At 48.9% G+C, this 20,452-nt stretch overlaps 1 protein-coding gene across 1 annotated transcript in view; it reads left to right on the top strand.

The window, feature by feature from the left end:
* Window positions 1-5,982: 5,982 nt before the first annotated feature.
* PDE8A (phosphodiesterase 8A) overlaps window positions 5,983-20,452 on the top strand; it is a 145,417-nt gene continuing 130,947 nt past the window's right edge. Inside the window, exon 1 of the mRNA XM_082736149.1 lies at window positions 5,983-6,588. Within this exon, the coding sequence (XP_082592275.1) occupies window positions 6,400-6,588 (189 nt within the window). The 5' untranslated portion in view covers window positions 5,983-6,399. The remainder of the gene's footprint in view (window positions 6,589-20,452) is intronic.

The raw sequence follows: 20,452 nt of genomic DNA on the forward strand, positions 1-20,452 counted from the left end.
ATAAATACACTTTATTAACGTAGCATCTTTCCATTTTTAAAAGAGTCTTTATAAAGGATGGGCTTTGGGTTTTATGAAGGACCTCCATCAGCCCTGCTTCTAAAACACGTCGGTGTCTTCATGTTTAGAATGGGGGCAGGGGTAAGGGAGCAGGAGGGACAGCAGTAACCACTTTGTGGGGCTGTTATGGGGAATAAGTGAGCTCATGAGGTGCATAGCAGAGAACCTCACACGGTCAGGCTGGCAGGTGTCACAGCCATCACAGGTCCCCTCTCAGGGATGTCTTGACACTAGGCCAGGAGAGCCTGCAGTTCTGCTCCTCCCCTGCTCCTCCCCTCAGGGAGGGGTGACCAACAGTGATCTCAGCCCCAGAAGCCAAATGCTCTTTTAAGTAGATTTTGGCCGAGAGCCTCAGGCTGGCGGTTGGGAGGCTGGATAAGTTGGGGTGAGCAGCTCCTACCCTCTCCCCCAGGGAAAGACCCAGAGCTGGAGGACCTTGGGACTGCTCTGCTGGGTGACCTCAGCCATCACCTCACCCTCCACTTGCCCACTTCCTGAGGAGATGGTCTCTGAGGTCTGTCCCACCCACAGAGGTGGCAGAGGGAGGCCCAGGCCTGAGCCAGGAGGTGGCGGGGAAGGCGGTGCCCACTGGGCTCAGAGCCGTGGCGGGCGAGGTCTGACACTCCAACCTAATGACATGGGCTGCAGGAGCAGAGTCTGTGAATGTCCCCTGGGGCACCACATTCTTTCAGAGACTCCCCCATGCTTCCCTCCCCTACACACACCTGAAAAGTGCACTTAAAAAAAAAAAAAAAGATTGATTTATTTGAGAGAGAGTGAGAGAGTGAGAGAGAGAGAGAGAGAGAGAGCAGAGAGCAAGCACAAGCAGGGAAAGGGCAAAGGGAGAGAGAGAGAGACAGACTCCTTGCTGAGTAGGGAGCCTGACGTAGGGCTCCATCTCAAGACCCTGAGATCACAACCTGACTAAAACCAAGAGTTGGATGCTTAACTTACTGAGCCACCTAGGCAGCCCCAAAGTATAGTTTTTAGAAGTGTGCTTTTGGGTGGCTATGGGACCCAGTGCAAAGTGAAAGTGTGGGGATCTTTGCTCAACAGTTATTAAGATGGTGACAGCTGAGCATTAAACCAAGAGTGGGGGGGGGGGCTTTCTAAGCATGGGGCCCTGTGATGCACAGCTCTGGAAGTAGGGATGGACCCCTGGGACACTCCGTATTAGGAACTTGGGGCAAGAACTTTCATGGTGCTGTGGACACCAACAGGGTAGTTATGGGGCGGTGAAAATGGAAGCCAGGGTTCCTGAGCCATGGCTCCAGCATCATGGCAAACGTTGTCTGGAAGGTCAAGGTATCAGGATTGAGAGCAGGTCCTGGTGACATCTGGGTCTGTGGTATCTGTCTCTGATGCTGAGCTTCTCTTGCCCTCCCTGTCTTTAGAAGAAATTAACCAATAAGTACCTACTTTTGTTAAGCTAGGCGGAGTTGGGTTTCTGATATTTACAATCAAATTTGGCAGTGTTAAAATTCTGGACTTTATCCGGTCGGTGGGAAAGGATCTGACCCCCTTGCCTAGTGGGAAAGGATGGACGGAGCCAAGGGACAGGGCACGAGGGGCATGACAGAGCCCTTTGTTGGAAACCAAGAAGCCTGAGATTCCAGGTCATTTTGAGGAAGGGAGTCAACAATGGGTTGTTAATCCCAGACTCTGGGTGAACTACAAGTACGAAGGTCTGGAGCTAAATAGGAGAGAAATGCAGGTGCACACCTGATTTCTGGATGTAGAGAAGGGTGTGCTAGGGGCTTAGCCTTCCACGATTCTGGCCTCTAGGGGGCGCTCCTCCCTCCTAACAGTTCTGGCCCAAGAGAAACTGTCTTATTGGAGAAAAGCTGGAACAATCAAACATACTTTACCGAAGGTGCGGGAATACGAAGAGAGAGAAAGATAAAGAGGCCAGTGAGTCTGGAGAAGATGTCCAGGAGAGGCCTTACATCTGGGGCTGGCTGGGTGCCCCCCTTATCCAGCAGCACAGGGGGTATCCAGGGAGTTCCTCTTCTCAGTCCTTCATCCCTGGCTGGGCTCTTCCTATGTTTTTCTTTTCTTTCTTAAAGATTTTATTTATTTGAGAGAGAGAGAGCACAAGAATAAGCATGAGCAGGGAGAGCGGGAGAGGGAGAGGGAGAAGCAGACTCCCCGCTGAGTAGGGAGCCCCACGCGGAGCTGGATCCCAGGACCCTGAGACCATGAGCCGAAGGCAGATGCATAATCGACTGAGCCACCCAGGCGCCTCTCTTTCTATCTTTTCATCCCTTCTGGAGCTGGCATAGTGTGGGATGTAGCTTTTGACCAAGCAATTCAACTTCATGGAGTCCATCCTACAGAAAAAAAATATATTCAAGGATATTCAGTGCAGCTCTGTTTGTGACACTATAACAGCTCTGCGTGTATGTGTGTGTGCGTGTGTGTGTATGTGTGTGTAATATATTACATTTAACGTAGAGACAGGTCGGGAAGCACGTGGTCCAAACTGTTAGCAATAGGGGAGCAATGGGGGTGCGGGAGGAAAACTTTCCTTTGGCTCTGAACACTTTATATACTCCTGCTTCATTTGATTTTTCAAAACTATTCTCCCACCATGTATTCATGTGTAAATTATAGAATGTGTAATTTTAAAATGACATTTTAAAAAAGTCACATGATGCAAAGTTTTGAAAGAGAAACTATCGTGATGAAGTCTGATGCACAGATTGGTAGGGGTGTCAATCCTCATGGTGATTTCCTGTCCTCCAGAGGTTTCTGCAGTGGGCTGGGCTCAGTAGTCGCCCTTTGACTTCAGTTAGTGTCTTTCATCCCGGTGAGACAGATATCACGAATACTGCATTCACAAGGGAGGAAAGCAGCTCTGAAAGGCGACATAGGCCAGTGCTGGGATTCAGACACCAGGGCGCAGGAGCTCTCCCATTTGCTTTCAATGGGAAAGGCAAGGGGAAGAGTAGGGAACTGGGTGTCCGAGGCACAATCTTTGAAGTGCTCACCCCTGGGTGCAAAAGGCAGTAAAACCAGGAGGGAGAACTGACTTAGGAAGGATCAGCTTTAGTGGAAGAGGTGAAGTGACCGAGTAGATTCTGGTGTTAGATACACAAAGCTGTGTAGGAACCGTCGTCCTGTCTCTAATGGACAGCCTGCGGGGGAGGTGGGCTGTGAGCACCACCGGGTCTCCTGGGAATGACTGTGGTAGAGGGAGAGGCTGGGGCCAGGCATCTATCCTTTGGTTTGTCTTCTTTCCCAGCCCCACTGACCTTATGCTGATCCTAGAAATAAGAACTGAAGCAGACATTTAGCTACAACGCTGAGCCTTGTGGGGGTCCAGCCGCTCCGCCTGGGGTTGTGGGGGGCACGCTGGGTGGAGTGTATTGGGCATGGTGGAAAGTCCGTCTCCTCCAGCAGGATGCAGATTGTAAATGAGCTCCTTGGATACCTCCTAGTGCGGGATTCTTTGTAGGGGCCTGGGAGATCTGGGTGAACCGGTGGGTGGCACATGCCAGTGAAGTCTGCGTGACTTCTGTCAATGTGCCCCTTTTCTGTCCACTGTCACCGAGGCCTGAGGGGATGGGTTTCATAGGGTGAATAGTTCAGGGACCTCGGGGTGCAGGTTATGGCTGGGGAACGTGGGGACAGGGTGGAATTGACGTTAGGGGCTTGAAGCTGAGCGGGGCAGGCTGTGACTTCCTGGAGCATCTCAGGCTGAGTTCCTGGGTGTGGAAAAAAGTGAGTGGGGTTTGCTCTCTGTAACCCTAGAAGAAGGCAGATGACTCCTTTCCTGTCTGCTCCTGCATCTTTTTTAGCTTTCCAGTAAGTCTAGGGTTCCCAAACTGCAGAGCTGGAAGTCAGTGAAAGCTGCTCCCCAGCAGGTCTCTCGGAACAGAGAGAGTAAATGACCAGCTTGCTAAGGCACAGGCAGCCAGGGGAGGCAGCAGGGCAGGGGCAGGGCAAAGCAACCCCACCCCCCTAATTAGCTCAGGGCTCAAGGATTTCCAAGGAAAGGTCAGGACACGAAGGTGCTGCCTGCGAAGGGAGGGACCAGTGAGAGTTGGAACAGCCTGGAACTGGAGAGGGCAAGGTCAATGCCCAGAGTCATCAAGGCCTGACTTCTTGGCCGGGCGGGGAGGACAGAGGACACGCGATAGACTTTCATGCACTCTGGTGGTTCAAAGCGTTTTCTTCATGAATAAGTCTTTATTTGGAAGGGTCCAGATTCTGCCCTGAAAATTGCCTTCTAAAATCTGCAGAACAAAGGCAGTAAACCCTCCACAATTTAGGTGGAATAACGGGTGATTATAAGAATCTTTTCCTGTTCTTTCAAGACATCATCATTGAGCCGGTGGTACTTTTATAAGGTAGGGAGGCGTAAATGAAATTACTGCTTAACGTGCTTAAACTTGATAATGGAGTCACGTGCCAGTGGTTTGGGCCAGCTCGGCTAGTAGAGGGCGAATAGCACCCAGGCGCTCTCGGATTACCCTGCCTTTCCTCTGCCCGCTGTCAGGAAACCGCCCGGTGGGCACCTCGGGCCCGGAAGATTGCGGCTGGAGCGGCGCCGAGGCTGTTTCCCGGCGCTCTGGCCGCACAGGCTAGCCGGCCCCTGAGCCCGTGCCGCAGTCCCAGCGCCAGGGCGGGGACTCCAGTCCGAAGTTCGCCTCCGGGCCTTCACAGTAGCCCGCCCGAGGCGCAAGCCGCGGCATCTCAGGGTCGCTGAAGGGCCGTGTTAGTAAAGGTGTGGACGGCCAGAGAGGAAAGGAGGGGTCGGCCTCGCCGGGGTCTCCCCGTCCCGGGAGTTGCAAGAAGGGCAGGAGTGCGGGCAGGCCCGAGGTGGGCCGCTTGCGGGGTGTGCGGTGGACACGCGGGGACGCCGTCCTCCATCTGACTGGGGCTGGAGCCTCAGGCACAGAGAGGCTGCGTGACTCGTCCAAGGTCGCACAGCGAGCTGCCGGTGTGTGTGTGCGGGGGTGCGGTTCTGACCGCGCCGGGCAGCCTCCCGGGCCCCACTTCGCAGGCGGACGCCGCGCTGTGGCCGCGGGCAAGGAGCCTCTGGAGCCCCGGGCTCCAGGTGAGCGGAGGGCAGCGCCCCCGCCTGCCTCGGGCAGGGCTCTTCCGCGCTGCCGCCGCGTCGCCTGCGCAGCCTGGCATTGGCGTTCCAGTCGTTGCGCGCGAGGGAGCGCACGGGGCACTGCGGCCCGGTTGGTAACGCCCGGAGCCCACTCGCCCGGGACCCGGAGCGCGCGTGCGCTCCTTGCCCTGCGGCCAGTACCCCAAACGGAGGTCCGCCGGCCTCGTTCACGAATGAGAGGCTCAGCGAGAGTAACCCAAGTCACGCAGCTGCTGAACTACGGACTCGGGATTCGAACCCCGCGGTCCGGATTTTGGCGGCCTCCGGCCCGAGGCGGCTGTGTGTCCCTGGGCGAGTCCGTTCCCTCCTCCCCGCCGCCGGGCTGCGCGCCCCCTCCCGTCGTGGCCGCGCATGCCCAGTCTCCGGCGGCGCCGGGAGGTGGCGGCGGGCGCCCCAGCTGCTTTGCATTGACGCCAGCACCCGCTGGAGGTCACCGCTGGGGGCTGGGCGCGGCGTGCTGCCGGCAAGACCCGGCCCGGAGCTCGGAGCCGGAGCCGCGCCGCCGGCAGCTCCCCGGAGAGCGCAGCCGCCTCTGCGCTTCTCGACGGCGCGGCCCCAGACCCGGCCTGAGCCGGCGGCTCCGTCCCCACCGGGCTGGCTGTGGACTCGCAGCCCCGACGGGCGCCCTTCGACCCCCCACCCCTCAACGGCAGGAGCGTCTAGGCCGGCCTTCCCCGCTGCCGGCGCTCGGGCCAGGGGCGTTTCTTCGCGCGGCGGCGGCCCAGCAGGCGGAGCGGCGCGGGCTGCGGGCCCGGGGAGGCGGCGGCGGGCGCGGCGGGGAGCGCACCTCCCCCGGGGGTCGCGCCGCCCCGCGGCCAGGGCGGCGTCGCTCGCGCGGCGCGGACTTGCCCGCGCCCGGGTGGGGAGAGCGCAAATCTCCTCCCCCGAAATTCCCCGGAAGCGCGGCGCGGCCAGGCGAGCGCGGCGATGTGAGGGAGGCGGCCGGCGGCTCCCGCCTCAGGAAGGGCATGTTCGGAGGGGCGGCCGCGGCGCGCCGCCCGCCCCAGCGCCCCCTCCCCAGCGCCGCCGCCGCCGCGCCCGCACCGCGATAAAAGGGGCGGCCGCACTTCCTGACGCGAGACCCGCGCTCGCCGCCGCCGCCGCCGCCCGCCCAGGCGGCGATGACACGGCGCCCGCGGCGGCCCCGAGGCGCCGGGCGGGCCGTTTGCTGACCGGATCGCGGCTGCCCGCCAGCGTGTCCGCGCGCCGCCGCCAGCATGGGCTGCGCCCCGAGCATCCACATTTCCGAGGGCCGGGCGGTGTACCACGGCGGCAAGGAGGCCGAGGACGCGCCGGGAGCCGCCGCGCCGCTGCCGCCGCCCGCCGGCCCGAAGACCACCGCCTCGCCCGCGGCCCGCGGCGCCGGCCTCGCGGAGCCCGAGCCTCGCGACGGCAGCGGCAGGAAGGTAAAGGGGCGCCGGGCGGGCGGGCGGCCGGGGCTCGGGGGCTTGCGGTCCGCGGCGAAACTCGGGCCGGGCCGGGCCGGGCGGGGCTCCCTCGCGGGCGGCGCTGCCCTCTCGCCCGGCTTCGGGTGGCTCTGACGGGGCGCCGGCCCCTGCCTGCGGGGACAGCGGCCCGAGGGAAGCCCGAGCCGCGCGTCCTCCGACCCTCGTCGGTGGGGCTGCGAGCGGGACGCCCTGCGAGCCGCGGCGTCGGTTCCCGGGACCCAGCCGACGGGGCCCGCGGCGCACTTGCCCGGGGGCGCTCGAGTCATTTCCCTCCCCAAGAGCGGGGAACCCCCAGGGTCCTGTGGCGCGCCCCCGAAACGGTAGATCCGCGTGAACTTTGTTCTTTGGGTTCTCGTGATGGAAAGGGAAGGGCGGCCAGCCCGGGGAAGCCGCGGCGCTGGGTCCTACCACCCTGTTTTGTTCTCCCTCCGTCGGCTTTGCACGCGCATGCGGTCGCAGTTCCCCAGTTTCTCTGGGACTATTAAAACGTAATCCGAAGCCCCATCAGCTCTGCTCCATTGCACATGGATTTGAGGTTCACGGTTATTGCCATACGTGTTGTATTTAAAGCATATGTAATGGAGAAAAGACCATCAGAACCGCGATTTTTGACGCATTCAGCAGAACAGAGTTAATTTTTTATTAAGTAGTTTGACCGGGAGGTTTTGTGGCTGCTTTTCACAGTTGGGTGTCTTCTCCAGCGCGCATCGCCTTGGCGTACTTTTCTGTGAAAGTTTCCGCGCTTAAGCTTCGTTAAGATTTCCTAAAGGGAAGATAATGGTGGGGGGAGTAAAAGGGAAAAGGTGTTCATTCGGGCACACAGCAACAGCTTTCCAGTTAGACTCTGATTTGAAATTGTAGAGCTGGATTTCATGCGTTTGTTTTATTAAACTAGGAAAAAAAATTCTGGTGTGCATGGCCTCGGATTGTTGATCATCCCTCTCGTTGCTGCTGCTTTTTTAAAAAGTCATTTGTAAAATTGTTTGGATTTTCTGGCTTACCGGGGTTTGCTAGACCTCCCAAGTTTGATACCGTTTGTTCACTTTCTGTGTTAAATTTCTAGCAGTCATCCATGACGCCTTTTCTTTAGGAAAGTGAGAAAGACGGTAACCTAGATGAAGTGACTTCCCCACCCCTCAATACCCCGGTGAAAATCTAACTTTGTTGTGATGATCAGAAGGTGGATTCCTTCTACAGATTCTTGAAGAAACCTGTGATGGTTTTAGACTGTGAATCCCAGCTGTTCCTAATGTCAGGGTAGTGCTTAGACATTAAGCCTACCTAATTAGCTTTAAAAAAGCATCACACGGTGAAGTTGAATATGGAAGTGTTAACAGCTTTCAGGTTTTTGACCCATGTCTAATATTGGTTCTCTCTCATTAACTAATAATGAACTTTTAGGTCACCAAATTAGCCGTTTTAGAAAGAGGCCCTATGTCTTGGGTGTCCGTGTCCTAAAATTCACCCCCCTGTCTTATAAGCATCTCTGGTGGAGCAGCTTGTTCCTCTGCGATCCATGGTGATTGTAGAGCCCCTGAGTTTTTAAGAGTCTTACATATTCTGTCCCATTGGCAGTTCATTGTCTTGAGTTGGGGCACAGAAAAAGACATTATTTACAGTTTTTAATGCATTGGCACACATATAGTAGCTGCTAAATGTTTGCTGAATTTGGCTCTTTGTTAACCGAAGGATGAAACTATAAAGTCACTGGAATTGACCCCATAAAACCTCCAATATAGGCTTTAAGGTAATATTAGTATTTCCAGAGGAGAAGTCAAATAACAACACCACAACCACAGAAATGCTTATTAATTACAGACTGTACATGTTGATACTGGATCTCCGTTACAGATACTTGTATGTGGGCATCTCCAGTAATAGGGCAGAGGTAAATATCAGCATTTTTAAAGCTATTCTTTCTTTAAGGGAAGGAGTCATTTCTTTTCATTTTTAATTTTTTTTTTAAAGATTTTATTATTTGAGAGAGAAAAGAGGGAAGGGTGATGGGTAGAGGGAGAAGCAGACTCCCTGCCAAGCAGGGAGCCCCATGTGGGACTCAGTCCCGGGACCCCAGGATCATAACCTGAGCTGAAAGCAAGCAGGTGCTCAACCATCTGAGCCACCCAGGCACCCTTTTCTTCTTCTTTTTAAAAATATTTTAAGTAATCTGCACACCCATTGTGGGGGCTCCAGCTTAAAATCTCCAGATCAAGAGCTGCACGCTCCATCACCTGAGCCAGCCAGGCACCCTAAGGGAATGAATCTTTTAAAATTATCAAATACATTTCAGAAATCTAAAAATACATGGTTAGAGAAGATAAACGTCCAGCGATTTAGCAAAATCAAATTATTACAGAATTAATTTGAATTCTGATATGCCAAGAATTGATCAAGTATTGAATACTAATATACCAAATCCAGTTTTAGTTTATTAAAAATTATTTCTTCTTGGGGTGCCTGGGTGGCTCAGTCAGTTAAGCATCTGCCTTCAGCTTAGGTCATGATCCCAGGGTCCTGGGATGTAGCCCCACATGGGGCTTCCTGCTCAGCAGGGAGCCTGCTTCTCCCTCTTCTCCTGCCCCTCTCAAATAAAATGTTTAAAAAATTTTTAAAAATTTCTTCTTAAAAATACAATAAATCAGCATATCACTCAATGGATTTCAAAAAATTCATTGGGGAAGTTTTTGTATTTTGATAGTACATACAGAAAACACTAGTTCATCAAAATGCTTGGGAAATTGATAATTGCATTTTCAGATTAATTAGTGTTTTCCCCTACACTGCAGTGTATCCCATGTGTGTTCCTTGAAGCAACTTGTTGACTGTTATTAAGTATTGAATGAAAAAAAGGAGCCATGTCAAAATAAGTTTGGGAAATACTGGCTCAGACTAAGTTTGGCAGATTTCTTTTATGCAGGATTTGTCAAAAAACTTAATTTCCTAAAATACACTGTGACTCTCCAAATGGTGTTTAGAGAGTGCAGCATTTCCCAGACTTGTTCGATTATGGAGCCTTTTTATAGAGTTATATCTTAGGTCGCATGTTAGGACATGATTCCTAACATGAGATACCAGTATTCAAAGTACAAGAAATATACTTAACAGTAGAACACAATAAACATAATTTGCTTCTTAATGATTCCAAAGGTATTTCAGGATCTTTTAATACATTAGGCTGGGTCATCGTATATGAACTCGCTCGAGTGTTACTCAAAGTGTTCTGTTTATTCATTTCAGGAGTTATAGTCGGTGTGCTTACAGATAATGAATGCTGTGTTCATTTCGAACACTTAGAGTTTTGTTTTTAATCAGCTTGAGCTTTAACTGTAACATTTCAATATTTTCTTGTCAGTCTGGATTTACTGGGTCTTCTCTTTCCTTAACTTGGACTTGAGTTGCCCTTGAAAGATTTGAGTGTGGAGGCAGGAGTGTCAGAGGAGAGCCTATGGGCCCCCCCTCCTTTGTGCACACACCCGGTACATTGCTGTGACACCCCCCCCCCCATTTGTCATTAAATAGCTCTGTGAGGCTGTACTCAAGTGTCTCTCTTTCACTGCTGCATATCCCCCCCCACCCAACATAGCGGGCCTTCTACAGACATCTGTCGAATTAGAGAATTGTGTGAGCCAGGCTGGAGAAGTGGAAAATCCACCCAGCCCATAGAAAGGAAGTAGAAACCAGTTTTAACTGGCGCCGAGGCTGGAGGGTTAGATCTGGTTTTGTGGAAATCTCTGGTTATTGCCCTTTCAGAGCATTTATACTAGGGAATAATAGAGTTCTAGCCTGTTGAGCAGAGTAGATTTCCCTCCAAAGACTGAAGGATTAATTAGTGCAGCTGGACGAGCAGTGCATAACAGGTGACAGGTGGTAGCGGGCCACACTCTGACCTCTCACCGAGGGCTCTCGGCCTGAGCGCTCAGAATCAACTCCTGCCCACCCCATCCTGTCGCTGGCCTTTGCTTCTGCCATTCTCTTCTCCCAATTTTCTCTTATTTTTTTACCTCCTTCCTTTTCTTCTCTTCCTCCTCAAAACTGGTGGAACTAACCAGCTTGATGTCCCCCAAAGTTTAGTGGTTTCTTGGTGTTTCTTAGCTATGAAATAAAATTTCTTGCTTGGTTTTTTTTTTTTTTTAAGATTTTATTTTATTTATTTGACAGAGAGAGATCACAAGTAGGCAGAGAGGCAGAGAGAGAGAGGAGGAAGCAGGCTCCTGCTGAGCAGAGAGCCCGATGCGGGGCTCGATCCCAGGACCCTGAGATCATGACTTGAGCTGAAGGCAGCGGCTTAACCCACTGAGCCACCCAGGCGCCCCTCTTGCTTGCTTTTAATGTACAGAGTGGGCCAATCAGATTTTTATATTTCCGTTAACTAAAGCAAATTTCTCTCTGACTTGTCTGATCCCCCCCCCCCCCCAACTAGGGGTCATTGACTCTGCATAGATTATGGAATTATTGAAAGTTTCCTTCTGAAAGTGTAGTTTACAAAATGAGACCTTTCTGTTCCCGAAATATGTGACTATAATTTACCTCTGTAGATATTGCTTTTTCATTTTCTTGAATTCGTCTTCTATATAAAAAAATACTTTGCATTTATATTCTGTATCATTTTAGTGTTTAATATCAATTACCATCTTAACATGAAGTGTGGTTCTTCAGAGAGATGTTTTGAGTATCACAGCTCTATCAGCACAGACCTGCGCTGGGCTAGCCCAGACCCTCCTTGCTGAAGTGATGGTTGGAATGAGGCCTGTGGTCCCTTCTGACACAAATGTTTCCTGTGAAATGGTTTATGACACTGTTTTTTTTTTTTTTTTTTCCCTTTCTACAGCTTGCCCATTTAGGATGGGCTCTTTAATAGGGGAAGTTTCATGATGTGGTCTACAGGGTGAGGCAGATGTCTCGGAATAACCTAAAATGCCTTAAAGCACAGAACTTTTTTTTTTTTTTTAAGGTTTTATTTATTTATTTGACAGACAGAGATCACAAGCAGGCAGAGAGAGGCAGGCAGAGAGAGAGGAGAAGCAAGCTCTCCGCCGAGCAGAGAGCCTGATGCGGGACTCGATCCCAGGACCCTGGGACCATGACCTGAGCTGAAGGCAGAGGCTTTAACCCACTGAGCCACCCAGGTGCCCCAGCACAGAACTTTTTAAAAATTAAAAATCAAAGAAGAGAGGGCGAAGTTGCTTAGAGCATGAGTAATCCCTTGGTCTTGTCCAAGGTCAGTGGCTTCAGCCTGGTTTCTCAACACAGAGAGGTTCCTGGAGTGCAGACTATCCGTATTCATCATAGCCACCATTTCTGGGATGCTTTTGATGTTGCGGGCACCGTGCCCGAATGTCTTACAGATTAACGTTATCTCATCAAGTCCTTACAACTCTGTGAGATGACTGGTGTCATTTCCATTTTGCAGATAAGGCACCACAGGTTAGAAGCTCACCCACGCTCACACCGCTAAGCCGTATTCAAACCCGTTGCTCCTGGACTGTTCTCTTTTAACTCCCTGTCTCCACTACATTTCCCATCCTCTGGCTGGCCTCTGGGTTGCAGCTGCAGCAGGTGCACCTGGCTTTTGAGCAGGCATCCTGAATCCACATTGTCAGGACTTTGTTAAGTCATGGCTGGCTGGGGGAGTTGGTTCCAGCCCTGCCGGAGCTTCCCGAGTTTGGAGAGTTGCATCCATCTTTGGCCCTGCCCCCGTGAACCGAAGTCAGGCATCTGTGAGGCCCTCTCATTTGTTCTCTTTGCTCTCTGACACGAGTTGGCAGGCCCCCCTCAGGAGTCCTTTTCGCTCTCCCTTCCTCCTGCCCGGGCTTCAGGTAGCCTTCCTTGGCCAGAAGGCCCCCTTGAGGCTAGTTCTTCCCATCAGCCTTTGCCCAGAGCACGACACCCCCTACCCCAGCTCTGCATGTGCGCCTCTTCAAGGCCCAGCCCGAGTCTTTCTTGAGCCCCTGGTTGTACTTGCTCTCTCTTTTCTCTGCCTTTAGGATCTTCCCCTGTAGCCCTTGCAGGCCTAGGAGATCTGACAGGAGCCTCCTGCGGGATTAGAGGCCTCTTGAGGACAAGGACTATGTCCTAGATTCCTTACAGTTCCCAAAGCGGTTAGCACACTCCGTGAATGCCTGCATAGAGACACCAGTCTCTAAGGCGGGGCGGGCTTTTATTCCTCTTCCGTGGGGCTCACTCACCTTGTTTAAATTTCACAATTGGGGTGTGCTGTATGTGCTTTCACAAAAGCCAAAATTTCTGGAGCCAGTGATGACTGTGTGGGGTGATTGCTAAAGCTTTTGCCTTCAATTCTGGCGGAGTTAGGGTTGAGCAATGTTCCTGGGTCCCCTCCTCCTGTTCTACTTTTGTTCGGCTTGGAAAGAAGAGTGGTGGTGTACCGTGCAGAGAAGTGTTTTGGCAAGTCTCTTAGCCGCAGGCACCATGTGCATCTCTCCATCCACACAGACTGGAAGAAGGTCACAGATTTCCCTAAACTCTGAACATGGCCTCAAAGGCGGCGAGGAGTGGGGCTTGCCCTTGCTTTTGTGCCCGGTTGGTTTGAAGTAGACCTTGGGTCTGCTGAACTCGTGCTTTTTTCCCGTCTGCTTGCATCCTTCTCTCATGCGCTGCTGGGGACAGGAGCCTGCTTGGCTCCTCCAGCTCTGCTGGGGGACAGTCCAGAGCGCCTTGCCTGCAGCGGGTGGGGGGGGTGTGGCTCCCGGGTGAGGTGTGTTTGCATCGCCACAGAGGAGCTGGGGAGAGACCTCCGTGTTGGGTCCAGCTCTGTCCAGCACTGGCTGTGTGGTGTTTGCCCAGTTCCGATCCCGGTTTTCTCAAGCATAAAATGAGACTAGAATACCCAGGTTTTGGTGAGGATCACTTAAAATAATCTGTGTAGAAGTGTTTTACAAGCTCCAAGTCACCAGCACGGCTGAGGAATGAGGTTTTTCTTTCAGTCACCTCTCCAATATATTCACTTATTTTTTAAAGTCAATCTCTTCCTCTTGAAAATGTTTTTGTCTTTTCTCTAATATTGTGAAAAATTTCAAGCAAACAGCAAAGTACCTGTCTCCCTCCCACCTAGATTCTGCGGGTAACATTTTCCCCCTGTGCTTCATCACCTCTTGCCATCCCATTGTCGCTCATAATGTTCTGTTTTTGCATGAAGTTCAAAGTTCCTGGGATCAGTGGACTTAACTCCTGAACACTTCAGTCTGCCCGTCACTTACCAGAGTTCAGAATTTGTTTCCTTTTTGTTTGAAAGACGTACATACCATCCCCCTGCAGAAAGTTCTCCTTGTTCCTTCCCCATTCCTAACCCCATCTGCCAGCAACCACTGTTGTGATTTTTATCCATTTTAAATTATTTTTGCCTCTGTTAGGTTTCATATCAATAGGATCTCAAAATACGTATTCTTTAGTATAAGACTTTTTGTACTCAGCTCAATGTTTTCGTAATTCACGTATGTTGCACGTGCTATTTGCATGTTTTCTCTTGCTAAGTATTTTGTTATGACTAGATCCCAGTCCACTTCTTCATTCTCTTGTCGGTGTATAACAGCAGGGTCTTTTCTAATTTTTGGCAATTAAGAATAAAGCTGCTACGAATAGTCTAAAATAAATTATTTTGTGGCCATATGTTTTAATTTCTCTTAGGGAAGTACCAAGCGGAGTTGTTGATCAGAGGATAGCTGTACTTTTAGCTTTTTAAGAAGCTGTCTGACCTTTTCTGACACGGTTCTACAATTTCACACTCCTGCCAACAATGTATAATAAAAGTTCAGTAGACCCACATCCTTGCCGCTGTTTGGTGTTATCAGTTTCCTAATTTTAGCCATCCTGGTGGACATGTGGTGGTTTTTCATTGTGGTTTCGACTTACATTTCCTCGATGGCTAATAACTTTGAGGACCTTTTATGTGTCTATTGATCGCTTATGTAACTTCCTTTTTGAAGTTTATAACATTTTTTTCGTAAAAGGAAATATAAATCCTTTCATGACCCCTGGGTAAGGAAGGGCTTATTAAACAAGTTACACAAACCATTTGTCATAAAGGAAAAGGCTGACAAATTCAACTACCTTAAAATAAAGCACTCATCATCAAAAGAGGGTGAAAAGGAAGGAAAGCCATAGTCTGGAAGAAGAAATTTGTAACACATAATACCAATAAAGGATTAGTATCCAAAATATATATAGAACAGCTGCACATCAATTAAGAAAAAGACAGCGCAGTTGAAAACAGCTAAAGACGAAGACCAGCCTATTATTTAAGAGGAAACCAAATGGCTGATAAACACATGAAAAGATGTTTACCTCATTGGGGAAATGCAAATTAAAGCCACAATGAAATAACATTTTACACCCATGAATTGGCAAACATTTAAAAGCTTGACGTATTTTGAGGCAGTCCTCAACGCTGTATAGGTAGAAGTATTCATGCACTTGGGAAAACAATTGCCATTATCAGGTACAGATGAATGTGTGACCCTATGACCTAGAAGTTTCACTCTTAGAAACATTTACATGTGTGAACTAGAAAGATATACAAGAATGTCCATAACAGCAGTGCTTCTAATAGCAACCTTTTTATTAAACTCTATCAGCAATATAGTGGATACATAAGTTGTATATTCAAATATATTGAAAAGGGATACTTCGCAGCTTTGAAAATGAATGGGTTATGGCTTCAGGTGTCAACATAGATCAATTTCAGTTGAGAGAAAGAGGTTATAGAAGAATTTACAAAGTAGAACTTTTTAAAGCATAATAGCTAAACAGTATATTATGTGGGAATAGATATACACATAGATACTAAAGCTACACAGAAAACCAAAGAAGTAATTGCTATGAAATTCATGTAGGCTAAGAAAGTTTAAGTACTAAAATGATTAACAGATGAATTTCCAGTGCCTTGTTTAGAGGATGTGGGAGGATTGTCCAGGCCCTGGCCTCCGGGCACAAGCAGTCAGCCCTCTCAGGAAAGGTGGGGCAGGCCTCTGAGCTGGAAGCGAGGCTAGTGCCTGAGGGGTGGTGAGGGCGTGTGGAAAACAGGCCGGAGCCTGGTCTGGATTGGTCCTAAGATGCAGAGAGAGCCCAGATCAAACCTCTCACCTCTGCCTAGGGAAGACTGGGAGGCCTGGATAGGTAGTGAATGGGGGGGGGGGTGTTATATGTGGGGGTGAGAGGTGTTGACTTGTTCTGCAGAATCTGGGGAGCCTGACCACAGGTAGGAGGGAGGGCCTGAAAACCCAGGGGCAGGAGTTTGTGAATTCCATGGAATGCCTTGTAGTCCTGTAAACTTCTGCAACTCCCAAAGGCTTTTCATTTTCAGCAGGGTAGTTACAGGGTAAACCTATTTAGTGAAGATTAAGTTTTTGGAGGAACTTTACAGAGGCTGGGGTGAGGAAGAGCTGGAGGTGGTGCACTACCCAGCGGCCGGTGGTGGCCGTGGTTCAGGCGTAGGGTGAGGCCAGGTAGAGGTAATGTGGCGTGATGGCTTGGGGAAGGAGGGAACGAGCGAAGGAAAAGCTGGCAGGCGGGGGTGGGGGGGCAGGTCAGACGTGGGGTGGGGGGTGAGGGGCGAGGGCAGTGGAGGGTGACTCAGAGGTTGGGGTTTACCAGCTTAGAAGGACTGTGATAACATGTCCCCATTTGTATAGTGTTCTGTGGTTTACCAAGTGCTGTTTTTATATATCGTCTCATTTGGTGTTTCCCAAACTCCTGTGAGAGGAAGGAGGGATTTTATTGTTCCTAATAAAGACCTAAAGAAGTTAAAGCGAGCAAATGACTTGCCCAAGTTTGCAGGGACCACTTACAGATTCACTATAACAGCATGGGGCAGAAGCCAGGCAAAGGAGAGGTGAGGTTTTTTTTTTGTTTTTTGTTTTTTGTTTTTTTAAATTTTTAATTTTTTAAAAGATTTTATTCATTGGAGAGAAAGCGCATGCATCCATGAGTTGCGGGGGTGGTGGTGGTGGGGAGTCCCTGCTGAGCAGAGAGCCCTTTGTGGGGCTCAAACCCTGGGCTCTGGGATCATAACCTGAGCTGAAGGCAAATGCTTAACCGACTGAGCCACTCAGGTGCCCCAAGGTGGGAGTTTTTTTTAAAAAGCCTCTCTTGTCCTTCGGGTCTGGATTTGTTTTATAAAAAGAAACTTTTCCTCATTGTAAAAGTAACATTCATCGTAGACATCTTGAAAAATAGGGAAAGGAGCAAGGATCACTTAAGTTGCACAGTCACTGAAATTGCACAATCAGGAGCAGCTTCTCATAAAATGGTGGTGTGTTTCCTTACATCTATGTAGATTACTGCAAATAAGTGTAATTAAAACTATTTTTTGAATGGTTATGTTCTTTAGTTCTAGGAAACATTGAGCTATTATTTCTTCAGGTGTCCCTCTTCTGTGTGTTCATTTACCTTCTGTGGTTCTATCCAAATGGTGGGATCTAGATAGTCTGAATCTCCTTTTTCTCTGCTTTTCTTTCCCGTCTCTGTGCTCTAGTTAGGGAGGGCTGTGGAAGGCTGCGGAAGCTACTCCTGTAGCTCTGCCTCAGTCCTCAAGGTCTCTTCCGCTCTCTAGCCTGTCGGGCTCTTCCATTGGATGGGTTTCGTGTTCAAGACCTGTGCTTTGTTCCCTTCCTTAGGCTTTTCGTGTGTTTTGGTTGCACCATACTCATTATTTTTTTTTGAGGCTATTAATTATATGCACTTTAAAGTCCTATTCTGATTTATTTAAGATATTTTTTGAGGTACAGTCAGTGAAGTGTACAAAAAAGTGTACAGCTTGATACAAATTTTACCCTTTTGTACCACATATCACCACCATTCAGATTAAGATCGACCTTTTCTAGCACTGCAGAAGGCTTGCCTAATGGCTCCTCACTATTTTTTTTTCATATTTTTAATACTTTGTGATGAAAAATCTCAACTATACAGCATTTAAAAATACATATTTTATTTATTTATTTGACAGAGATCCCAAGTGGGCAGAGAGGCAGGCAGAGAGAGGGAGGGAGGGAGAAGCAGGCTCTCCACTGAGCAGAGGGCCCCGTGCGGGGCTCAGTCCCAGGACCCTGAGATCATGACCTGAGCCCAAGGCAGAGTCTTAACCCACTGAGCCACCCAGGCGCCCCTATACAGCATTTTTAAAAAAGAAACTGTATGTTTAATGTGGGGCTCCAACTCATGACCCAGAGAATAAGAGTCCCGTGCTCTACGGAAGGAGCCAGCTGGCTGCCCCCAATATACAGCGTTCTTGAAGGCGTTTATGGTGAGCACTTGCATACTCAGCTCCTGTGTTTTACATTAGCGCCGTGCTTGCTTTATCCCGTATATCCGTCTGCCCGTCCTTCTCTCCACCCACCTCCTTTTTCTGTGATGCATTTTAAAGTAATTGCCAACAGCAGTGCATTTCTCTGAAACACTGCAACATGAATATTAGAGTTCAATATTTTTTTCTTTTAAGATAGAATTTACATACTGTAATGATGCACAAATACTTACCGTATATTTGCTGCGTTTTGACAAATGCATACGTAGCTGTGTGGTCCCAGCCTCTGTCAAGATACAAAACACGGTCCTCATCCCAGAAGCCCCGTCCCCACGGAACTCCATGGTATGTACTCTTGTATGTCACACTTTCACTCAGCACTTTGGTTTTGAGATTCATCTGTGTTTCCTGTATCAGTGGTTCATAGTATTGTAACTGTTTTAAAAGCACATGATACATAGGGTTAAATTGCCCTCCATAAGGATGTGATCAAATTTTAATATCACAGGAACATCCGAGAGTGCATTTTATACTTTCAACAATCTGATTGTGAGAGAATGGTATTGGTAATTTAATTTGAGTTTATTTCATTTACTTGATAAATGAAGTAAGTAATTGATAAGTGAAATAAATAAATGATACTTGCCTGTGTTGGTGTTTCCCTGTTCAAGTCTGTCGCCCAATTTCTCTGTTTGGGCTTTAGAGAGTAAAAAAATTTTATTTGTAAGCTTTTTCAGTATGTTTGGGAGTTAAGTTGTTTTGTTTTGTTTTGTTTTGTTTTTAGAGACTTTATTTATTTGACACAGAGAGAGAGAGAGAGAGAGACTGGGAGAGAGGGAACACAAGCGCAGGGAGCCCGATGTGGGGCTCAATCCCAGGACCCTGGGATCATGACCTGAGGTGAAGGCAGATGCTCAATGACTGAGCCACCCAGGTGCCCCAGGAGTTAAGTTTTGATCTCATGCTTACTGCAGATCTTTTTCTGTAGCCTTTTCCTTTTTTATTGGGTGTGTTTTTAAAAAATTATAGACATTTTATAGTTTTATGAAATCAAATTTAGTGCTCATTTTTTTAATTGATTACTTTTGTTAACATATAATGTATTATTTGCCCCAGGGGTACAGGTCTGTGAATTGTCAGGTGTACACATTTCACAGCACTCACCATAGCACATACCTTCCCCAATGCCCATAACCCAACCTCCCTCTCCTTACCCCCTCCCCTCCCGGCAACCCTCAGTTTGTCTTGTGAGATTAAGAGTCTCTTCTGGTTTGTCTCCCTCCCGATCCCTTTGCATAACATCAGCTTTTACTACAGAAGTAGTAGGTGGTACAGGTATTGCAGAACATTGATAAATGTGGAAGAGCAGTTTTCACCACCTAGAGATCATTTAGCATGTGTCTTTCCGGATTTTTTCTGTTCATGTATGTGCATTTTTTCACTAAAATTAGGTCATATAGTGGTAATGCGGTTTTTTAAAAAATTGTGGTGAAGTATACTATAACATCAATTTACCATTTTAATAGTTGGTAAGTGTGTGGTTCAGTGGCATTAAGTGCAATCACATTGTTGTGCAAGCATCACCACCATCTAGCTCTAGAACCTTTACATCTTCCAAACCTGACACTTCATGCCCACTAAATACCAACTCCTCATTCCCTCCTCCCCTCCAGTTCCTGGCAACTACCATTCTACTTTGATTACTCTAGGCATCTGGTACACAGGGAATCATACAGTATTTATACTTTTGTGACTATCTTATTTCACTTGATATGTCTTTGAGATTGATCTATGTTATAGCATGTGCCAGGATTTCGTGGTTTTTTTTAAGGCTGAGTAACACTCCACTGTATGTATATGCCACATTTTGTTTGACCATCCATCCACAGATGGACGCTTGGGTTGTGTCTACCTTTTGATTACTGTGAATAATGCTGCTATGAACATAGGCATATAGATCTCTTAAGGTTCCCGCTTTCAATTCTTTGGAGTAAATATACACCCAGAAGTAGATCTGATAAATTATATGCTAATTCTATTTTTAACTTTTTGAGGAACCACTCTAAGTGCATATGGTTTTGCAGTAGACTTTTTTTCAGCCAATAATGTGTACATTTTCATTTTACCACACTGATATCCTCTGTGATCTCAGGTTTGTACCCTGCATCGTATCTGCTTGTTATGATCCTTACTTTTTTTTTTTTTTTTAACCTAGCACATCCCTCCCCCCCCCCCCCCCCCCCCCGCCGTTCTTTTGTTACACTGACTTGTTATAGAGACCTGACCACTTTGTCCTAACTTCCGGATTTGTCTTACTGTTTTCTCATGGTGTCATTTAGCTATCCTCCTTTCTGCTGTATTTCTTGCAGCTTAGAAGTTGTATCTAAAATGGATGAAAGTGGGCGCCTGGGTGGCTCAGTGGGTTAAGCCGCTGCCTTCGGCTCAGGTCATGATCTCAGAGTCCTGGGATCGAGTCCCGCATCGGGCTCTCTGCTTCCCTCTCTCTCTGCCTGCCTCTCCATCTACTTGTGATTTCTCTCCATCAAATAAATAAATAAATAAAGTCTT

This window comes from Mustela nivalis, assembly GCF_964662115.1.
Source record: "Mustela nivalis genome assembly, chromosome: 6".
NCBI lineage: Eukaryota > Metazoa > Chordata > Mammalia > Carnivora > Mustelidae > Mustela > Mustela nivalis.